This window comes from Malus domestica, chromosome 06 (genome assembly GCF_042453785.1).
Source record: "Malus domestica chromosome 06, GDT2T_hap1".
In the NCBI taxonomy this organism is placed as follows: domain Eukaryota; kingdom Viridiplantae; phylum Streptophyta; class Magnoliopsida; order Rosales; family Rosaceae; genus Malus; species Malus domestica.
The window spans coordinates 32320805-32338530 of NC_091666.1; the positions used below are offsets into that span (position 1 = coordinate 32320805).

The window sequence follows — 17726 nt, forward strand, 5'->3', positions numbered from 1 at the left end:
GGTCAACTTAAGGTTTTATTTGTGATATTGCATATTTTGTAATTATTAACAATTATTGCTACATGTAGGTGTATTTCTTTAAAGGTAAGACTAAAAAAATTATAACTTATTACAATGTAGTGTTTATTTATATACATAATTGTCTCAAGTTTGTGCTAAGTTTTATTATGATGTTTAATGAAGTTACTTTTATAAAGCATTATTTTAGAGAGTTTTTCTGTAGTTATAGTTGAATCTTAATTTTTCATATTATATATATATATATATATATATATATTTATATAGAAATTGTTATCGGCGCTCTAAAATTTTCATTTTACATTTTAAACTTTCTATATTTAAAAAAAAATACACTTGTAATTTGTGAGGAGTATAAATAAAAATTTTGAACTGTCAATATCAGTTTTCTTTATATAAAGGGAATTTTAACGAAAAATTCCTGAGACTGTTTATTTTAACGAAAAATCATATTTTTACACTAAATAGTCAATCCTAGTACTATTTACTTTACTCTTTATTTTGTTATTTTCGTTATTTTTCAAAATATTTTCATTAATTTTCTTTTATATAAATTGAGGAAAACACATTATCATGGTGGTCCATGATAACCTGGCCTTGGGCAAATAGAGCTTTTAATGTAGAATTAATTTCCCTCACCAACCTCCTCCAAATGGCTAAAAATCCTTCGTTAGCAGAATCATCTTTCTGCATCGCCAGATGACATTTTCACATCACAATTTCCATATTACCCTGATAAAGCACCTAAAAGCAAGGGCAATATTGGCTTTCTAAGTCTTATTTGTTTTGTGTATTTTAATTAAGGAATAATTATTAACACTCCAAATTTCTTATTCTACATTTCAAACTTTCTATATTTATAAAAAAAAATACACTTATGAAGAGTGTAGAATGAGATTTTTGAAATACCAATAACACTTCCCTTTAATTATCGGATTTTCTAACGTGAGAAATTTTAGAATGAATCGGCCCATGACATAAGTCAAAATCACAGTTCATACCATGTGCCGGTGTATACAGGACAAATTGTCCAAGATATTGCAATGTTTTTCACTTTCGTTGTGTCACTAACTAAACACATATTGGTTCTTACGTCTGCGCGTTTGATTTCTAAAAGTTAATAAGCTTAGCCTAGTTTTTGCCAAATTCATCCGCCAACAAATTCATGGAGCATTCACACCCAACCTGAAATCGCAATGAAATACGAAACTCTTTATTGGGCCAGACTGGATCCTACTGCGGCCACAATGTGACGACCATGAAATAGGTGATCTAACGGAATATTTGGGGTAAAATTGAGAGTGATGGTGTATACTAATATTCTTACGGCAGACCCAGACCGTGGGATAAAATATTTTTGTCATGCGTTTAAAAAAAAAAATAGCTCTAAAAATAAAAAAAATTAGGGTTTAGGGATTCGAGAGATTGCCCACATGTTACACCAATTTTTATAATCTAAAGTGTTGCTTATATACGCCATCTACAAGCATTTGTTAACTCTCAATGTATTTCGTTAGAATATATTCTGACATTTCTGAATGTCAGAATATGGAATCACATAATAAATTGTTTTATTAGAATATTCTTAAGTGGTCCTGGATTTTCTTTTATTCATAACTAGAAGTCTAGAATCACGTTACGTTCACTGTTGTTTTAATTATTGGTTTTTTTTTTGACAAGTGGTTTGTAATTCAGTTGGTTAAGAGCATTCGTTCTTGTTTTTTGGAACCAAAGTTATGTGTACGAATTTCCTTTCTCATAATTTAAATGCATTTAGTAAAGATTATCCTATTATTTGTCGAAAACAAATTATAAATCACTTCTTTTTTTGGCTTTTTGTTCAAATGTCACTATAAGTATTTTGATACTATTTTTTTTTAGATTTGATATCCAAGAGGCATTTCTCTTTGAAGGCCTTATGAAATAATGAATTATAAATTTTAATTGCTGAAATGATCACTTCCAGATATTTCTTAGTCGTCATTATTTGATTTTGATTAGTGCATCAATTGATATTTGTAGAATCTGTTTTTTTTTTCTTTAAAAAAGGAGAACAATTGGTGACAAGCCGTGGTTATTCACCATTTCCAGGTTCAGAGAGGCTATGCGAAATTTCACCCTGCATGTGGCCACAGTCAAGTAAACTCACCACATATTTGTAAAATCTTTGACCATATGATCATAATTGGGCTTACATGTTATCATTTTTTTGGGCCACAGCTACCGTGGCCCAACCTCTCTTTGGGCCTAAAGCCTAATGACAAGTCTCATTTTTTGAACATACGATATTATTTACATTAAAATATAAATTACACTTTTTATTTATTGTTTCGACTAAAGCAATCGGATGATTCTGTATAAATGTTGTCTTGGGAGGACGCACCTAGGACATTTCTTTGGATTGAAATATTTGCTAAACTAGAGGGCTTAATTTGAAAAAAATTATGGCATAATCAATGCATAATGTTAATGGCATCATTTTCCAATAAATGTTAGTCTCGTGTTTAAAAAAATGAAGGGGTTTTTGAACTTTAATCCCTCAAGAAGATTAAACTTTAAAAAAAACCTGGTGTTAGATTAAATATTGATTTTAGTCCCTAATGTGCCCTTAATTCAAAATAATTAATGAGCATTTTATTTAATGTCTCCCATTAAATATTTAAATTTATTAATACACAAATTTTAATTTAGTTTTTGACCAAAAAAGAGTTTTTTAATTTATTAATTTTATTTAACATTCTTCAAATTTGAAAGACTCAATTAATATACCTAAATGTTAGTACCGAAATATATTATATTGAACTAATATATTTAAATGTTAGTACCGAAATGTATGTACCTAAATATATGCACCGAAATGTATTAATATTAAATTAATGTACCTAAATGTATGTACCAAAATGTATGCACTGAAATGTTAGTACCGAAAATGTGTTATATTGAATTAATGTACCTAAATGTTTGTATCGAAATGTATGTACCGAAATGTGTGTACCTAAATGTATGCACCGAAATATATTATAATGAATTTAATATACCTAAATGAAGAAGATAAAGTACATCAAAATATATTGTATAACAAAAATTAGTTTATCTAAATGTTCACAACAAAATATATTACAATGAATGAAATGAAAATAAAAATTATAATGAAATAAAATTAATACATTAAAAATTAGAAAGAAAAAGATAAATAATTAAAAAATCAAAATATAATTAATAAATGAGGTTATTAATGTATCAAGGGACTAAAATTAGATTTTGATCTTACTCATGGTTTTAATCAAAAAGTCATCTTTGCCAAGGATTAAAATGAAGTTTTCTAAAAAATGAATCATGTGTCAAATAAACTCTTCACATGTCATGTTTGGTTGCACGAGAGTATATTTCGTCCAACTAACACAATTGAAAAAGGAATTAACTTGGCTCCTCAAAAGATGAGGAGGAATTCCTCTTCAAAACACATCGCGGCCTATTCACAGTATAAATAAATATTTATCTATACAAAAAAATTAATGAAATATGAGATTGTTTAGTAATCGATTGTTAATATATTTGTTACAGTTAATTAACTAAACAATCTCATTTTTAATTTTTTTTTTACAAAAACACAGTGATTTATAATCGATTATAAAATGTTTAGAGGAGAAATTTAGTGTATTATCCAAGCATGATAAAATTCATAATGTCACTGCTGTTTTTCAAGGCAATGATATCTACACATTCATTTATACTTTTCACACTTCTCTCAATTAATGTCACTGCTGTTTTTCAAGGTAGTGATATCTACACATTCATTTTTACTTTTCACACTTCTCTCAATTTACAATCGTCAAATAGAATGAAGTAAAAAAAAAAAAAAATGACAAAAAATTAACAAGAATGTATAAGAAGTAAAAATGACATTCTCTTGTATAGTGCGAAGCTATTAGCCACTTGCCAATTGGTCCATTTACAATTGAAGACCAATAAAAAAAAGACACTGTTTGGCGCCTACTCACTCACTCCAGTCTCCAGGTACATTTCTGTGCTGCCATTCGAGCTCCATCGGAGTTTGCAGCTCTAACCGCCATTAGAGATAGCACGAAGAACGAAAGCATTGCTTTTTTACTACAAAATTGAGAGCTCCAAGAAAAATTCACATGGTAAAGTCCCCAAAACACCCTTCTCCTTCGCCAATATTTCACATTCTTTACATTTGGGTCCTTCTGCCTTTACTTTCATCGTATTTTTGCTTTACTTTATTTAATCGGACTGTGATGGCTGCTCTCACTGTTCGAACTTCAATGCCGTTTCTTGGTTTCTTCGTTCCCTCAAATTTTAATTTTTTTTTAAAAAAAAATTTCTACTGTAACGTCTGAAAGTATCACATATTTTTGGTAATCTGAATTTTACAACATTAGCTGATTAGCTGCTAGGTAGAGTTAGAGCGCGAGTCTTGGCGCAATGAAAAGATTGTTCATTTGTGATCGAAAGATCACTAGTCTGAATCGTGAAAAGAGCTTATTTGTAAAGCAAGATGAAGGTTTCTTAACTCCCTCGACCTAGCAAAGCCGATAGCCTTGTTGGTTTGGAAATCACTTTTTTTAGCTACTTGCTAGTGTTGAACATGAATTTTTAGTATGTTACGGTCTATCTTATACATCAAAATATTTAGCGGTTAATTTTTTTTTATTAAAATTCAAAAACTATGATCTAACAGCGAAAAATCCTAATTTTTAGTAGAATTTGCGGTTGAACAGTTGGTGGGTGTGTACATGCGAATTATAGATGAGACTTTGGCTGTTTATGATGTATTTTGGGTGAAATATGATTCCTTTATACACTTTCTAAGTGCTTTGATTTGGAGAAAAACTTTCGGGTCACAGTGATATATTGCTTCTTTATTTTTCTCACTCGTCACTTGAAAGTTAAATGATGGGTGAAAAAGAGAGAATCAATATATCCCGGGACACGAAAATATTTCTCCTTGATTTCAACTCTTTGGATCGTGAAGAAGAAAATGAGCGGAAGGAAAAGGGTAGTGATTTTTGCACACCATTTTTCAAATATTGTTGGCCTTTGATTAATTGTACGGCTAAAAAAAATGTGTGCAAGAGGAGAAAATAGTGTGTAAAAATCATTTCCCGAAAGAAAATGAGAGAACCTTGACTTCTTCCTGTCAAGCGATTTGGCTTTTGCATTTCCTTCAATCATTCTGGGGTCCTACTGCCACATGCTTGTTTTGTATTTGTACCAACAATTTAAGATTTACTTTGTACAAAATTCTATAGTGTTTCGGAGCATATGAAACTGTTTAACCGTTAAATCTTGGTTTTGTGTTTCTAAATAAAGATTTACGGTTAAAATATGTGTACTCTGGGAAACCACAGAAAATCCCTTGTAACATATGGTGGTATTTCTTGGGAAGTCTTCAAGATTGAAATGGGTGATTTAAGAACACAGTGTTCTGACATCTATTGAAACTGTACAAAATATGTACTATAAAGCACACCTCCATCTCAATAAGCATAACTTGAAGGCTGCCCCAAGAACCCTGGCTCATTATTTACAATACCAAGATGTAGCACATTTTGAACATCCTCCCAAGTAACTTGTTCTCCATAACCTTGTCTCTGGGGATAAAAATAGCACCTGATTTGACATAAAAAAGTTTAGATTTCTGTGTTAATCTGAGTTTTATTGTTTCCATGATGTTTGCTTGCTCTCTCTGGAGTCAGTATTCATATATATATATATGTGTGTGTGTGTGTGTATCGTGCTCGTAAGTTAATCTTAGAGCTATGGTTTCCGCTGCAGTAGCAAGTTTTTGTTTTCACAATTTTTCAGTCTCCTTCTACTTTTCATAATGCTCATTAAAATCGACCTGTTAATCGCTAGCATCAAGCGACATTAACTCAGCTTGCGGTGTTTAAAGCGCCTTACCTGTTTCTTAATTAGTTTTGAAGCCATGAGTTTGATCAGTATGTACTTCCAGAAAGAATCTGAATCCACTTGAAACTGCATAGGTTATATGCACCGTATAATGATTTGTTCTGGATGTCTACATCGACTAGTTCTATTTTTTTATATATATACGAGGCATATGGAACTATTTCTACGAAGAAACCTTTCTGTAATATCTAATTTGATCTTCTTATTCTGTAGGACAAACCTTGTGAGGTATGTGGCGGTATAGGCTCTGCAGAACTGATTGCTACTTGCTTTCAATGTAACAAAGCTCGGGAACACATGTATGATTTATCGTTACCCTCATTCCATAAACTCGTCACAGTTAAAGGATCGTATTATTCTAAAGACTTGATCAGATCCTTGTTTGCTTGGTTGCCAACCGCTTCCAGTACAACTTTAGACCGTTTGATCTGTATCTATATCGTCAAAGTTCATTTGTAAAACTAAGAGATTGTGCATTTTTTGTATAACCAATTCGGGCACTTATTCTAAACCGTTTACTGTTTTGATTTTCAGATATTGCATGAAAATCCTCCTCATGTTTGTTCCAGAAATTTGGGTTTGTGAAACATGTAGATATGGAGGTACAGCCACTAAAAAATCTGTTAGAAAGGAACTCTCTCACAAGGCTGCAGGATCAAACACCTTTGAGATGGTTCGCTCTGAAATGTCGCCATCTATGCGCTCCAGAAGGCTTACTGAAGAGACCGGCAGCTCAGGTCGTCTTAGAAAGCAAATGTCACCAGGAACTGGCAGAGTAAAGTTTATTCCTTTTGAAGCTATTAGAATGTCGTCATCTGGAGCACAAAGAGTGGAAATTTCTTCACCGCGTAAATTGCACTCAAGCTCTGGCCGAGTAGATGCCAGGGAGACAATGTCTAGAAGGACTACCATTGAGTTTAAATCAGCCCCGAACAAATCCTCTTCGGAGAAGGGGAAGGAAACTTACAAAAGCGTACCTGCTGGACATGTCAAGCTTTTCGGACATGGCAGTGAAGGAATCAGTTCAACCACTCAGGCACAAGAGTCTAAATCATGCACTGAATTAAAATGTAAGATAACTCAAACATCCGTTGCAAGACAATATTTTTATGAAACTGTTGACAAACAAACTGGTTAAAGTTGAATGCTGCAGTTGTCTCAAATCTTTAACGCATTACATATCGAGTATGCTTGGGAATCAGCTCTTGAATGCGTGTGTAGATGTCACAGATCCTCTCTTTAAGCGTTATGTTAACCGTAAATGTTGCAAGCAGGTGTTTATGTACTTCCTATTTGTGTTCCAGATAAAGCAATTCCTATCGAGTACAAGAATCAAGTTCGTAGCAAGAAAGAGTCACTGGATACTCCGTGCATCAACGATCCAGGCAAAAGAAAATTCTCTTACTTTATATAACGTTTTGGTGTGCAATGTGGTCCTTAAGTTATGTCATTGAACATGTGTTTGCGCAGGAGGTAATTTACGTGCTGATGCTAGACCGAAGAACTCTGACTTTCAAGGATGTGATCCGCTGAACATTTTGCCCAAACCCGAGATAAATCTGCCAACTCACCCAGTTTTAGATGCTACTTGGTGGTGAGTACCTCATACTTCATGAAGTTGCACACTCATTTATGTATTCTGAAATTGCCATGATCCTGCCATGATCTGATAAATATTGCTTGTTTGGTGATTGTGATTAGCGGAAGCCTAGAGATCCTTGATACGGTTGCTTGTGGTCAATTTTATGATGGATTCCGAGCTCATATCCCGGAAAAAGTTCATCCAAAAGCTTTAGAGTGTTCAAGGCTCATGCCTAACGTGCTCCGGTGCACGTTGCTCCCTTGTTGCGACTGTTGGGCAGAAATCTTTCAGAATTACAGTCCTACCGTAAATGATATGGCGCTGTTTTTCTCCCCTGGCGATTTCGAGAGGTCTGTTCATGAACCAAACCTTTAGTGCTTAATATGCAATTGATAAATAGATGATGGTATGCTAATTGAGGAAGCCTGAAATCATAATGTAGGTCTAAACAGCAGTACTTTAGCCTATTGGAACTTCTAGAGACGCGAGATATGGCGCTGCGGACTGATATAAACGGCGTCAGTCTATTGATTTTCTCTTCTAAAAGGCTGGATACGGATTCTTATGGTGAGTGTGATTATGTCTTCTTTCAACGTACATTGAATCTAAGGAGTTATTCAATCCAATCCAATGCTAGACACCAAACGAAGACTATATGTCTTCGAGTATCATTGTATCTATTCATTTGAGTCGTCGTTTTCTTAGGATCGGACGTGGACTCCTTCCTGTGGGGAGCATATTACCCTGCAAAAGGCCGTCTGGCAGCTCCACCCCTTCTGAACTACGACTCCCAAGCAAATGCAGCAAATGTTGAGCAATGAGCAGCCTTTCTCAGAAGTAACACAGTTCAATGACTGTCGCATTCCTCCCGGGTTCTCTAAGCAAACTGCCGGTGATGTTGCACGCGACACGATTTAACAAATTCGATGGCTGATCCGCCGTCGGTGTGGTTCTATGTAAATCCTTTATAAGAGTTGAAACACTTCCTGTGAAACAGTGGAACTAGAGATGCTTCTATCTACCGAAAAATAAGTAACACAGAGAAATGGGTTGCATAATGTATGCTATGATATCACTTGTTATATCGTAGTGGGATCTTTCGCACAACTTTTATTACACAAATTTTGATACTCGTTTTTGTTGGGGTCACTTCGTGATGTATTTTAACAATTGCATTTTGATTTTATTCATTTGATTAGGTACATTACTATGATTTTACACATGTCTATGCATAAACATACAATAATACCTTAAACAATGTGATGTACCTAGCGATTAAAGAAACTTAAAATCTAATATGATTTTTCATGCGGATAATGTCAGATAGACCAACTTTTTAAACTAAATTTTATAAACCATATGACATGATTATCGATGATTGGACTATTACTTAAGTTTACTAACGCGTTTATTTCTTATTGATGATATATCATATAGTTTACACATTTGGTTTATCAAGCATGATTCTTTTCATAATAATATATAAGCGGCGGCTCTTGCGCCACTTCATTTCGCAACGTGGCACGAGGAGCCAATAACATAGTTGCACGTGGTGGTGGTTGCTGAAAAATCTTAGCATTTGTATATGGAATCTTTTGGGATGCACATGATAAGGACGTTGTGGATTCTATTAGGAATGACTGCTGTCTGATTATATTATTAGGGTGTAATATCAACACACCCATTTTACTTCTCTCATATCCTTTTAATTTTCAGCTGTCGGATCGGATGAATTAAAGAAGATCAAAGGACATAAATTAACAAGGGGTGTGAGAGAAGTAAAAAGGGGTGTGTGGATAGCACATCCCATATTATTATTGATACTCATGTAATGGAGAGATTTTTTAGTGTGATCGGTACACAAGATAATATATCACGTGTCACTATACAAATGATGTGAGATGTGCGTTAAAAAATTAATAACTTAAAAAAAAAAAATTTTCATCACTTATATAAAAACACGTGATCTACTCCTTATGTTCCAATCACAATAAAAAATTTCTCCACGTAATGAATTCTACAATTGTAAAGACTGTTCCACTTTGATTAACTAAACAGTAGTGAATGATTTTCTATTTTCTATTTGATTTTTTTTTTTTGTGACGGTTACATAATTACATGATATTGTTAATTTAAGTGTTACATAAAATATGTATACATATTATAACATGAATAAATCAATATAAACACGTAAAATAAATACACACATTATAACATGATGATGTTAGATTAGCAACACCACTTAACGTGAAAGTTACACATTTCTCCCTGCTAACCTAGCAGAGATTTTAGGTCCACAATGTTACAGAAAGAAAAGAAGTGATGGGCCACCAGAAGAACAACGGATGGTGATTGGTTGATAACCCCACTATGATTTCAACATTTTAAATATTTGCAGCTGACTCCTCCTACTTTTGAGAAGGGGACTGCCCAATTACATGGCCACTGAAACCGTATAAGTTGTAGGTTTGAAATTTTTCTCTTAAAAAAAAAAGGGGACAACTGGTGCAAAATTATGATTGTCCATCTATTTCAAGAGCCGAATAAACTCACAGAGTCATTTCAGTCTCCCTTGATCACAGTCAAGCATACTCACCAGCTTGGAGCCTCAAACCTGAGACCTCCCTAATTTTTTTGTATTTTGGGAGCCGGAATCCGCGTCCTTACCATTGAATCACCGGTTGTGGTTAGTTGTATGTTTGAAGTTTGATGACAATGAAATTTGTGAAAAAAGGCAAGTGATATGCATATTCTTTAATAACCAAGGGGTGTGCTATCCACACACCCCAAATTACTTCTTACACATCCCTTGTTAATTTCTGTTCGTTGATCTTCTTCAATTCATCCGATCCGACGGCCGAAAATTAGAAGGGTGTGTGAGAAGTAAAATTGGGGGTGTGGATATCACATCCCATAACCAATCACTAATTAAATGTGATGACTACATAATCACGTAATATTACTAAAATTTACAAAGAAAAAATGCTTGAAAAAAAATATTTCTCCTAAACTAACTTACCTAGGAAAAATCTTAAATCAAACGATCTGACCACGTGTCGCTTCATAGATCCATATCATCATTGAAGTTCACCACAAACAAATATGTTAACCGTTGATAACATCAACTACTCAATATATTGAATGATTTGACACAGAACGTGATTAGGCTACGTTGACCCAATAATTATAAGAAAAACTAATAAAAAGAGTTTGAAAACTTTGAGTTTTAATGATAAGGACAAAATAAAGGGTAAAGTGAATAATATCAAGATTAATTTTTTAATATAAAAATATGATTTTTCGTTAAAATAAACAGTACGTGAGTTTTTCGTTAAAATTCCAATAATTATATTCATTCCCTTTTACCTATGGTTTGGTAACCCAAATAAATGAACCCATTGAATAACATCTGGCCCAAACAGTAAACAAACACAACAAATATTAAAGTCCAAAGCTTTTCTCCACACGAGAAACAAACCACACGCAGATGGCATGCACGAAAAAGCTTGTAAAATTGCAGGTACACACTGTACAATTCTCCCCCTCACCCTCTAAAATCGTGCCACGACAACCCCTGAAACGGACCCTTGCTCTCCCTCTCTCTCCTCTCTTTCTCTCTCTAAAAACAGAGACTCTGCAGTGACTAATGAGTAAATACAGAGACTCTGCAGTGACTAATGAGTGAGTCTGAGTTGAGTGAGTGAGTGAGTGAGTGAGTGGGTGACTGACTCGTCAGCCTCGTCGCCTCCTACCCTACCACCAGCTTACAGATACGCAGAGAAAAAGGTTAAAGAAATCAATCGACCAACCATCACAGACACAAATCAAATGCAAGAACCGAAAGAGACCCACATGGTAAAAAGCCTCCACAAACCCTAAATCTCCTTCCTTTGTCTCCTCCCTTGTCGTTTCGGGACGACCCATGTCTTTATTTCTCCATTTTTTTACTGTCTGCTCGTACAAGTCTCTTCGTTTTTTTGCCTCTTTTGTCTGCTGCCTGTGTTAAATGAGTCCGATCATCGCCAGATCCTCTTTGCAAAGATTCCGAGAATTTATGAATCGTGTCGTTCATCGTATATCGTGCGATAAAAAATTATTTTAAATATTTTTATTTAAAATTAAACATAAATAGTATTTGATAAAAACTCACTGCACGATGTATGATGAACGGGTATAATTTATGAATTCCCAGATCCTCAGCAAAAGATCCGGAGAGGATCCTGTTGGGTGTTAAATGATGCTTCATCTTCCATTATTTAAGTGCATTTGCGCATTTCTGTGTTATTTAAGTGCATTTTAGTTGTAAAGTTTGAATTTTTTTATGGGTTTATTTGTATAATAAAATAGTTGAAATTTTATTATTATTTTCTTTTGGTAATTGAAAAGTTTTTCATCTCAAATAAGTCACATATCACAAGCCTCGATGAGATCTTAGCCCTTCTATTGTTTTTTGTCAGCAACGAAATTCGAATCTGAACTAGTTCTAGCAAAAAGAACGATATTACCAACTCAACCAACTCTCATTCGCGAATTTTTATCTTTCATGATTTGGCTGCGTTGGTTGGTTTTTTCGTTGAAATAATATAAGTTGCATGTTTTTCTGATTATTTTAATTTGGGTGTGATTCTTTTTTTTCTGTTTTTATTTCATTAATTTCTCTGTTGTTTTTCTCTTTCATGGATTTATGATTTCGATTGAGTTCCTTTTGTGCCTATCTGTTGAAGTCAATCGTACGAATGAATTTAATTATTTTGCACTGATGAGTGGTTTTTGCCACTGTCCGACGTTTTGGTTTTGCAGCTATTAGAAACCCTTCAGGATTTTTGTTTTAGGGGGCGATATTCTAAACTATGGGAAGGGAAATTCGAACTTGGATGAAAGGGGCGAACACGATGACCTGGACCAACTTGTCTAACCCATGTCCACGCTCATGTTTTCTTTGAGGGAACCTGAAGAATTTATTACAAGGACTTGAAACAATGTACTGAAAACTTGAATCTGACTTAAAATTTATTACAAGGACTTGAAGAAATGTACTACAACCTAGAATCCGAATCCGAATCTGAGTTATGTCCAGTTGACAAGGACAATGTGCTCGCCCCCTCAAACTTGTTCAAATCTTCATTCCTGTAGTTTAAAGTATCGCCTTGTCAAGTCTATGACCTTGTCGTGTCCGAAACAAATTGTTATAATATAGTTGAATTTTGGTTCAAGTTTTTTTTTATTGGTCAAAAAGTTGGTTCAAGTTGGGCTATATGCCACTTTCTGATACTCCTAACCCTTTTTATTATTGCATGCCATGGTTGGTCTCCAACAAAGCAATGCCTTCTTAAACTTGTACTGGATATTCATACCAAATGCATGTTATACACACTTCAAACTAATTTAAAGTTCATTTCAAAAAAACCAATTTAAAGTTTTACACTGAAAATCTAGAGTATATAGGTAGAAGATCAATGTGCAGGTGATGGTATTCATGTAATGTCAATTCTGTTTTAATAGTTGTGACACATTCTCTAGATTTTTCTTCCCTGATAAGAAGTTTTTGATACGATTCTTTTGCTTCCCTGTTAGATAGACCGAATTCGTTTGCGCTAAAGATTTGATACGATTCTTTTGGAAGGTGGTGTGTTGGTTTTGAAGAAAAATGACTCTTTTGTTCCCTGCTATGATTCTTTTCAATTTCTAAGTAAGAATTTTGATGTATTTGTATACATTCAAGGCCTTTCTTCTTAGATTCTTAATTGATGGGCTACTTAATCATATATGGGAGAGTAGAGCGCATCTCAGTCGTCCACAAGATTGCGCAGCTGATGTTTTGCTGTATAAATTAGAGAATACTTGTCGTGGCTCTCAATCTCTGATATGTGACTACTTCTGCTTATTGATGATAGCCTCTAAAAGAAAACAATTCTGGACAGTTTTTTCATAAGAAAATTTAGTTTGAACTTTTTTTTTTTCAATGCGAACTATTCTTCATTTCAGGTCAAACCCTGTGATACATGTGGTGGTGGTAACGACGAGAACCTCATTGCAACCTGCCGTGAATGCAATATAGCTCGTGCACACCCGTATGATTCTCTCTCTCTCTCTCTCTCTATGTGTGTGTGTGTGTGTGTGCAGAAGCATATGCATCTGTATTTGTGTGTGCATGCGGTTTGGCTAATTTACTTGACTGTCAATCAACAAGTGACTAGTATGTCTTCATATTAATATCAGTCTATCAAAATCGTGATGCATCTTGTTTTTTGCTTCTTTTTTTTCCTTTGAAAATAAAAAGAAAACAGAGAAAACTTAATAATGCAAATAAATAAAAGTACAATGAAGATTAGCAAGCAATTCCAATTAGAAATGTAAATTCACTTGTTAGCTATCATCATCACCAGAAAATAATCTCTCAAGTAACAGCAGACTTGCAATCTACATGGATAAAGAAGAATATGAAGTAGAAATCAAGTCCCACAAAGTTTCCCAAAAACGAATATTTCTCACAAAAGATCCTTCTAAACGATGTCTCTAGCTAGCTTCCTTGAGTATTCTAAATTACTCTTATCACCTTTGGATGTCCTTCATGCATGGTATTTTGAATCACAACTTTGTGTTCTCTTGGTTCTCTCCCAATTCGGTTTCTGAACTATTACTATAGCTGAGCTGGAGGAGTAATTCAGTGTTGTAGTTCGTTCTTTGTCCTTTTGATTTCATATTATTGCAATTCTGCATAGAGTAATGGACTTGTGTTCTTTCGTCAGATTTCATTTTTATAGTACAGCTTACTATAATGGTTTGTATTGTTTGCAACTGTAATCTTTTTGGACCATATTGACTGGTGAATATAATTTTTTGTGATCTCTTTGGTTTTCAGTTATTGCATGCAGAAACTTGATACGGAAGCTTGGGACGATTGGGTTTGCGAAGAATGTCTTGGAGAGGAAAACAATTTAGCATCCCCCACCGATTTAGACCACCATGGTATCATGCATCCATCAGGTAACAGCAGAGTTCTTGATAACTCGGGGTGGCAAGTTCATTCTAGAAGGCAAAAGCCGGTTGGAACTGGAAAAGTTAAGTACATTTCAGAAGGAGAAGTCATAAGGCTATCATCAGGAGTTGAAATAACGAGATCACAGCGAAATACTTTCGGCTTCAAACCTGGTCAGTCAAATTCTACAGCACTTATGTCCCAAAGGACTACTTTTGGCTCTAAAAGTGTGATACCGAGGTCTCCACCGCCTGCAATCAAAGGAAATCCTAGCATTGTGGCTTCAGGACATGTGAAGCCTCCTAGCTGTGGCAGGAATATCAAGATGTCAAGCATCTCAAAGATAAATCAGCAAACATCTCCAATATTGAAGGATTCAAAAGGTGACAAATCTTTAACCTTTTGTCTTAAGTTTGTCTTATAATCGTTGATATGCAATATAGAAACGGAGATATGGATGATTGAGTACATACTAGATTAGTCAAAACTTTTTGATATACTCTTACTGGTGCATTTGGTTGCTTTGATCCTTCTTCAGAACCAAAGGCTCCTTTTGCTCAGAACTCAAAGAAATATATTTCCAGTGATCACCGAGTAGTTGCAACCTCGCCTGTTAAAGAAGCCAAATCATCAAAGCTCAGTATACACAGTCGGATAACGAATCCAAGTATGATGTCTTGTAATTTTCTTTCATTGTTGGAATGAAAATTTGTAACTATTTCTTACTCGAAGAAAATTTAAAGTTTTCTCTCGTTACTTTAAAGTGTTGAGACTGTGTTTGTTGTATCTCACCTGTTTCATGTTGAAAATTTTTGTGTGTGTTACTAAAAATGTGAAGATGGTCTCTAGAGATTTTTGTAACTTTGATAAATGGTTCTTGTATGTGCAATGCTTATGATCTCTGATTCCATCTATAGAAACAAAGACTTCAGTAGCTTATGGAAAGGAGCATATTCGGGAGAAGCAATCAAAGGATGTCCTAGTTCCAGCAACATCAATTGAAACAAAGAACCCAGTAGCTCCTGGAGAGGAGCATGTTCGGGAAAAGCAACCACAAGATGTTTTAATTCCAAGACCAGATGTAACTTCTCGGAAGAAGAGGGTTACTGCAATTGAAAAGGAGCCGTGCACAGTTTCAACAATGAGGCCCTCCTCACCTATGTCCAGTCCAGGCAAGGATTATAACTTACAATTTTTTTGGAATTGCATTATTGGTTCTTCTTCAAGTTTTCTAGTAAGTTTCACAAAATTGATGATATATTTACGTGGTAATTTGTGGGTTTGAAATTGTAGCCCAGCTGTGACTGTGGCTAGTAATATATTGGATCTACGCAACTTTTGAATCTACCTTACTTTATCTGGTAACTCTTGTGTTGCAGAACATAACCATGCAGATGCTGAAGAAAGAGATCTCGAGAATAAGCTTGCTAGTCTCAATCTAAATCACTCAAGTCTTCCTGCTCTACAAGTCACTTGGAGGTGGGTAACTTGTCCATTTAAGATGTTACATATTCATATTCTATCAAGATTTCGCTAACTCGTGTATTGATTTGAGTTATGGAGTGCCAAACATAATTAAGTGAATACTTATTTGGTAAGTTGATCAGAAAAGAAGTTGCAGATGCATGTATAAGTTGATATTTTAAAGTCATTCAAATAATTAAGTACTTCCAAAACCTTAATTGATATTTCTTTCTATAGGGGAGGCTTCATTGTTGATACAGCTACAGCTAATGAATTCATCAGAGGGTTCCAGGGACGACCTCCATGTAAGATCCATCCTAAAGCCTATAGATTTGCACAAACAATGCCTCCTGTCCTCAAGGCGAATTTTATTCCTCGATCCCAACTTTGGACTGATATATTCCAAGACCAACCTCCTGACCTTCAAGATGTTGGAATTTACTTTTTCCCTGATAGAAATATTGAGAGGTTTGTTTTGGCTTCTGATTGCATGGTTTTTGATATCGGAATTATTCTGTCAATGCAACTTTAGAACATTTTTCTTTTCCTACCGATTAGTAGATCAAGAGAGAACCATGCTCGGCTGATTGAGCGGATGGAGAAAGAAGATTCGATGATGAGAATTTGCTTTGACGACCAGGGCGTGGAGTTGCTAATATTTACATCAGAACAGCTACAGTTAGACACGCAGTGTGAGTTTTTCCTTATGAACTTCCTATTCTTTTGCAGCGACTTCAGATTTCTTTCATCTGTGAAGGCCATTTGGATTACTTTTTCGGTCTTTTACCATGTAGAAAACTTCTGTATTGACGTGTGTTAGATACATAGCTTATCTACCATTAACAAACATGTTCATGTCAACAGTGACAAGCTTCTTATGGGGAATCTTTCATTGTACGAAAAACTATCAAGTTGAAGCAAACATGGTTGACAATCAGAGTGTGGACATGGAAATCGACATGGAAGGTGGAAATATGGTGGGAAGAGTTGATGTTGTGATTCAGAGGGATCCAAAGGTTACTAGAAAAGGCAAAACATCATCAGGTACTACTTTCAAACCTTTATATTTGTTCCTTAAACATGAACTTTCCTGTGCTTTGTCAATAGAACGTGTTGATTATTGATGCTTATACTCAACCGTTTTCAGAAGTGAAAACCAGATATGGCCCGCGATCAAACTCGAGGAATGAAGGTGGTGAAATCTCCAGTGATGCAGAGAAGGAAGAATTGGCACGTCCACCGGGTTTTAGTGAGGGCAGTCCTCAGAGTGCTACTGGTTCAACTGAGGGAATGGCAGGGCTGTCTTCATCTTTTCGACGCAGAGATTGAATCTGCCGCTAAAGAGTTAGATTTTGATGCATAACCAAACTTTTGAAAACAAGAGTAGAGTCAGATATAGCTATCTGGTAAAAGATATATAGACATATGAAAGGGGGAAAAAAACAGAGTCCTCTGTTTTGGAACATTGTGTTTTTAGGCATATGGAGGAAGAAAACAAGTAATTGTTCAGAAATTAGAGTTACAGTTAAGTTTTTGGTGAAATGAAGGTCATTGTGTAGCTCCTCTTGGGACTACAATAGACTCAGAAAAATCATTTATAGTAGACTTCCGTTGAACTAAACTTCGTGTTTGTGCAAATAATTGTTGACATCTTGAACTCCGGAACGACGGGAAATTTTGAGTAAATTATAGCTATGGTCCCTTAACTTTAACTCAATTGGAGCAATGATCTCTCAACTAAAAATTCAT

At 34.8% G+C, this 17726-nt stretch overlaps 2 protein-coding genes across 6 annotated transcripts; both read left to right on the top strand.

The window, feature by feature from the left end:
* Positions 1-3932: 3932 nt before the first annotated feature.
* On the top strand, positions 3933-8752 carry LOC103437879 (PHD finger-containing protein 1-like). 2 transcript variants are annotated; one of them, XM_008376393.4, is made up of 8 exons: positions 3933-4163; positions 6166-6251; positions 6487-7022; positions 7257-7337; positions 7423-7546; positions 7654-7884; positions 7977-8101; positions 8240-8752. In XM_008376393.4, exons 1-8 carry the CDS (start codon positions 4161-4163, stop codon positions 8353-8355), a joined length of 1302 nt encoding a protein of 433 aa, XP_008374615.1. In that variant the 5' UTR covers positions 3933-4160; the 3' UTR covers positions 8356-8752. The 2 variants fall into 2 exon arrangements, with proteins under 2 accessions (XP_008374615.1, XP_008374616.1); XM_008376394.3 differs by lacking the exon at positions 3933-4163 and adding an exon at positions 5479-5607.
* A 2251-nt stretch (positions 8753-11003) lies between these two features.
* Positions 11004-17598, top strand: LOC103437880 (PHD finger-containing protein 1-like). 4 transcript variants are annotated; one of them, XM_008376395.4, is made up of 10 exons: positions 11116-11389; positions 13520-13605; positions 14397-14896; positions 15052-15180; positions 15431-15685; positions 15893-15992; positions 16215-16445; positions 16536-16669; positions 16842-17021; positions 17125-17598. In XM_008376395.4, exons 1-10 carry the CDS (start codon positions 11363-11365, stop codon positions 17304-17306), a joined length of 1824 nt encoding a protein of 607 aa, XP_008374617.1. In that variant the 5' UTR covers positions 11116-11362; the 3' UTR covers positions 17307-17598. The 4 variants fall into 4 exon arrangements, with proteins under 4 accessions (XP_017188171.1, XP_008374617.1, XP_008374618.1 ...); XM_008376396.4 differs by having other exon boundaries at positions 16539-16669; XM_017332682.3 differs by lacking the exon at positions 13520-13605 and having other exon boundaries at positions 11004-11389.
* Positions 17599-17726: the final 128 nt, after the last annotated feature.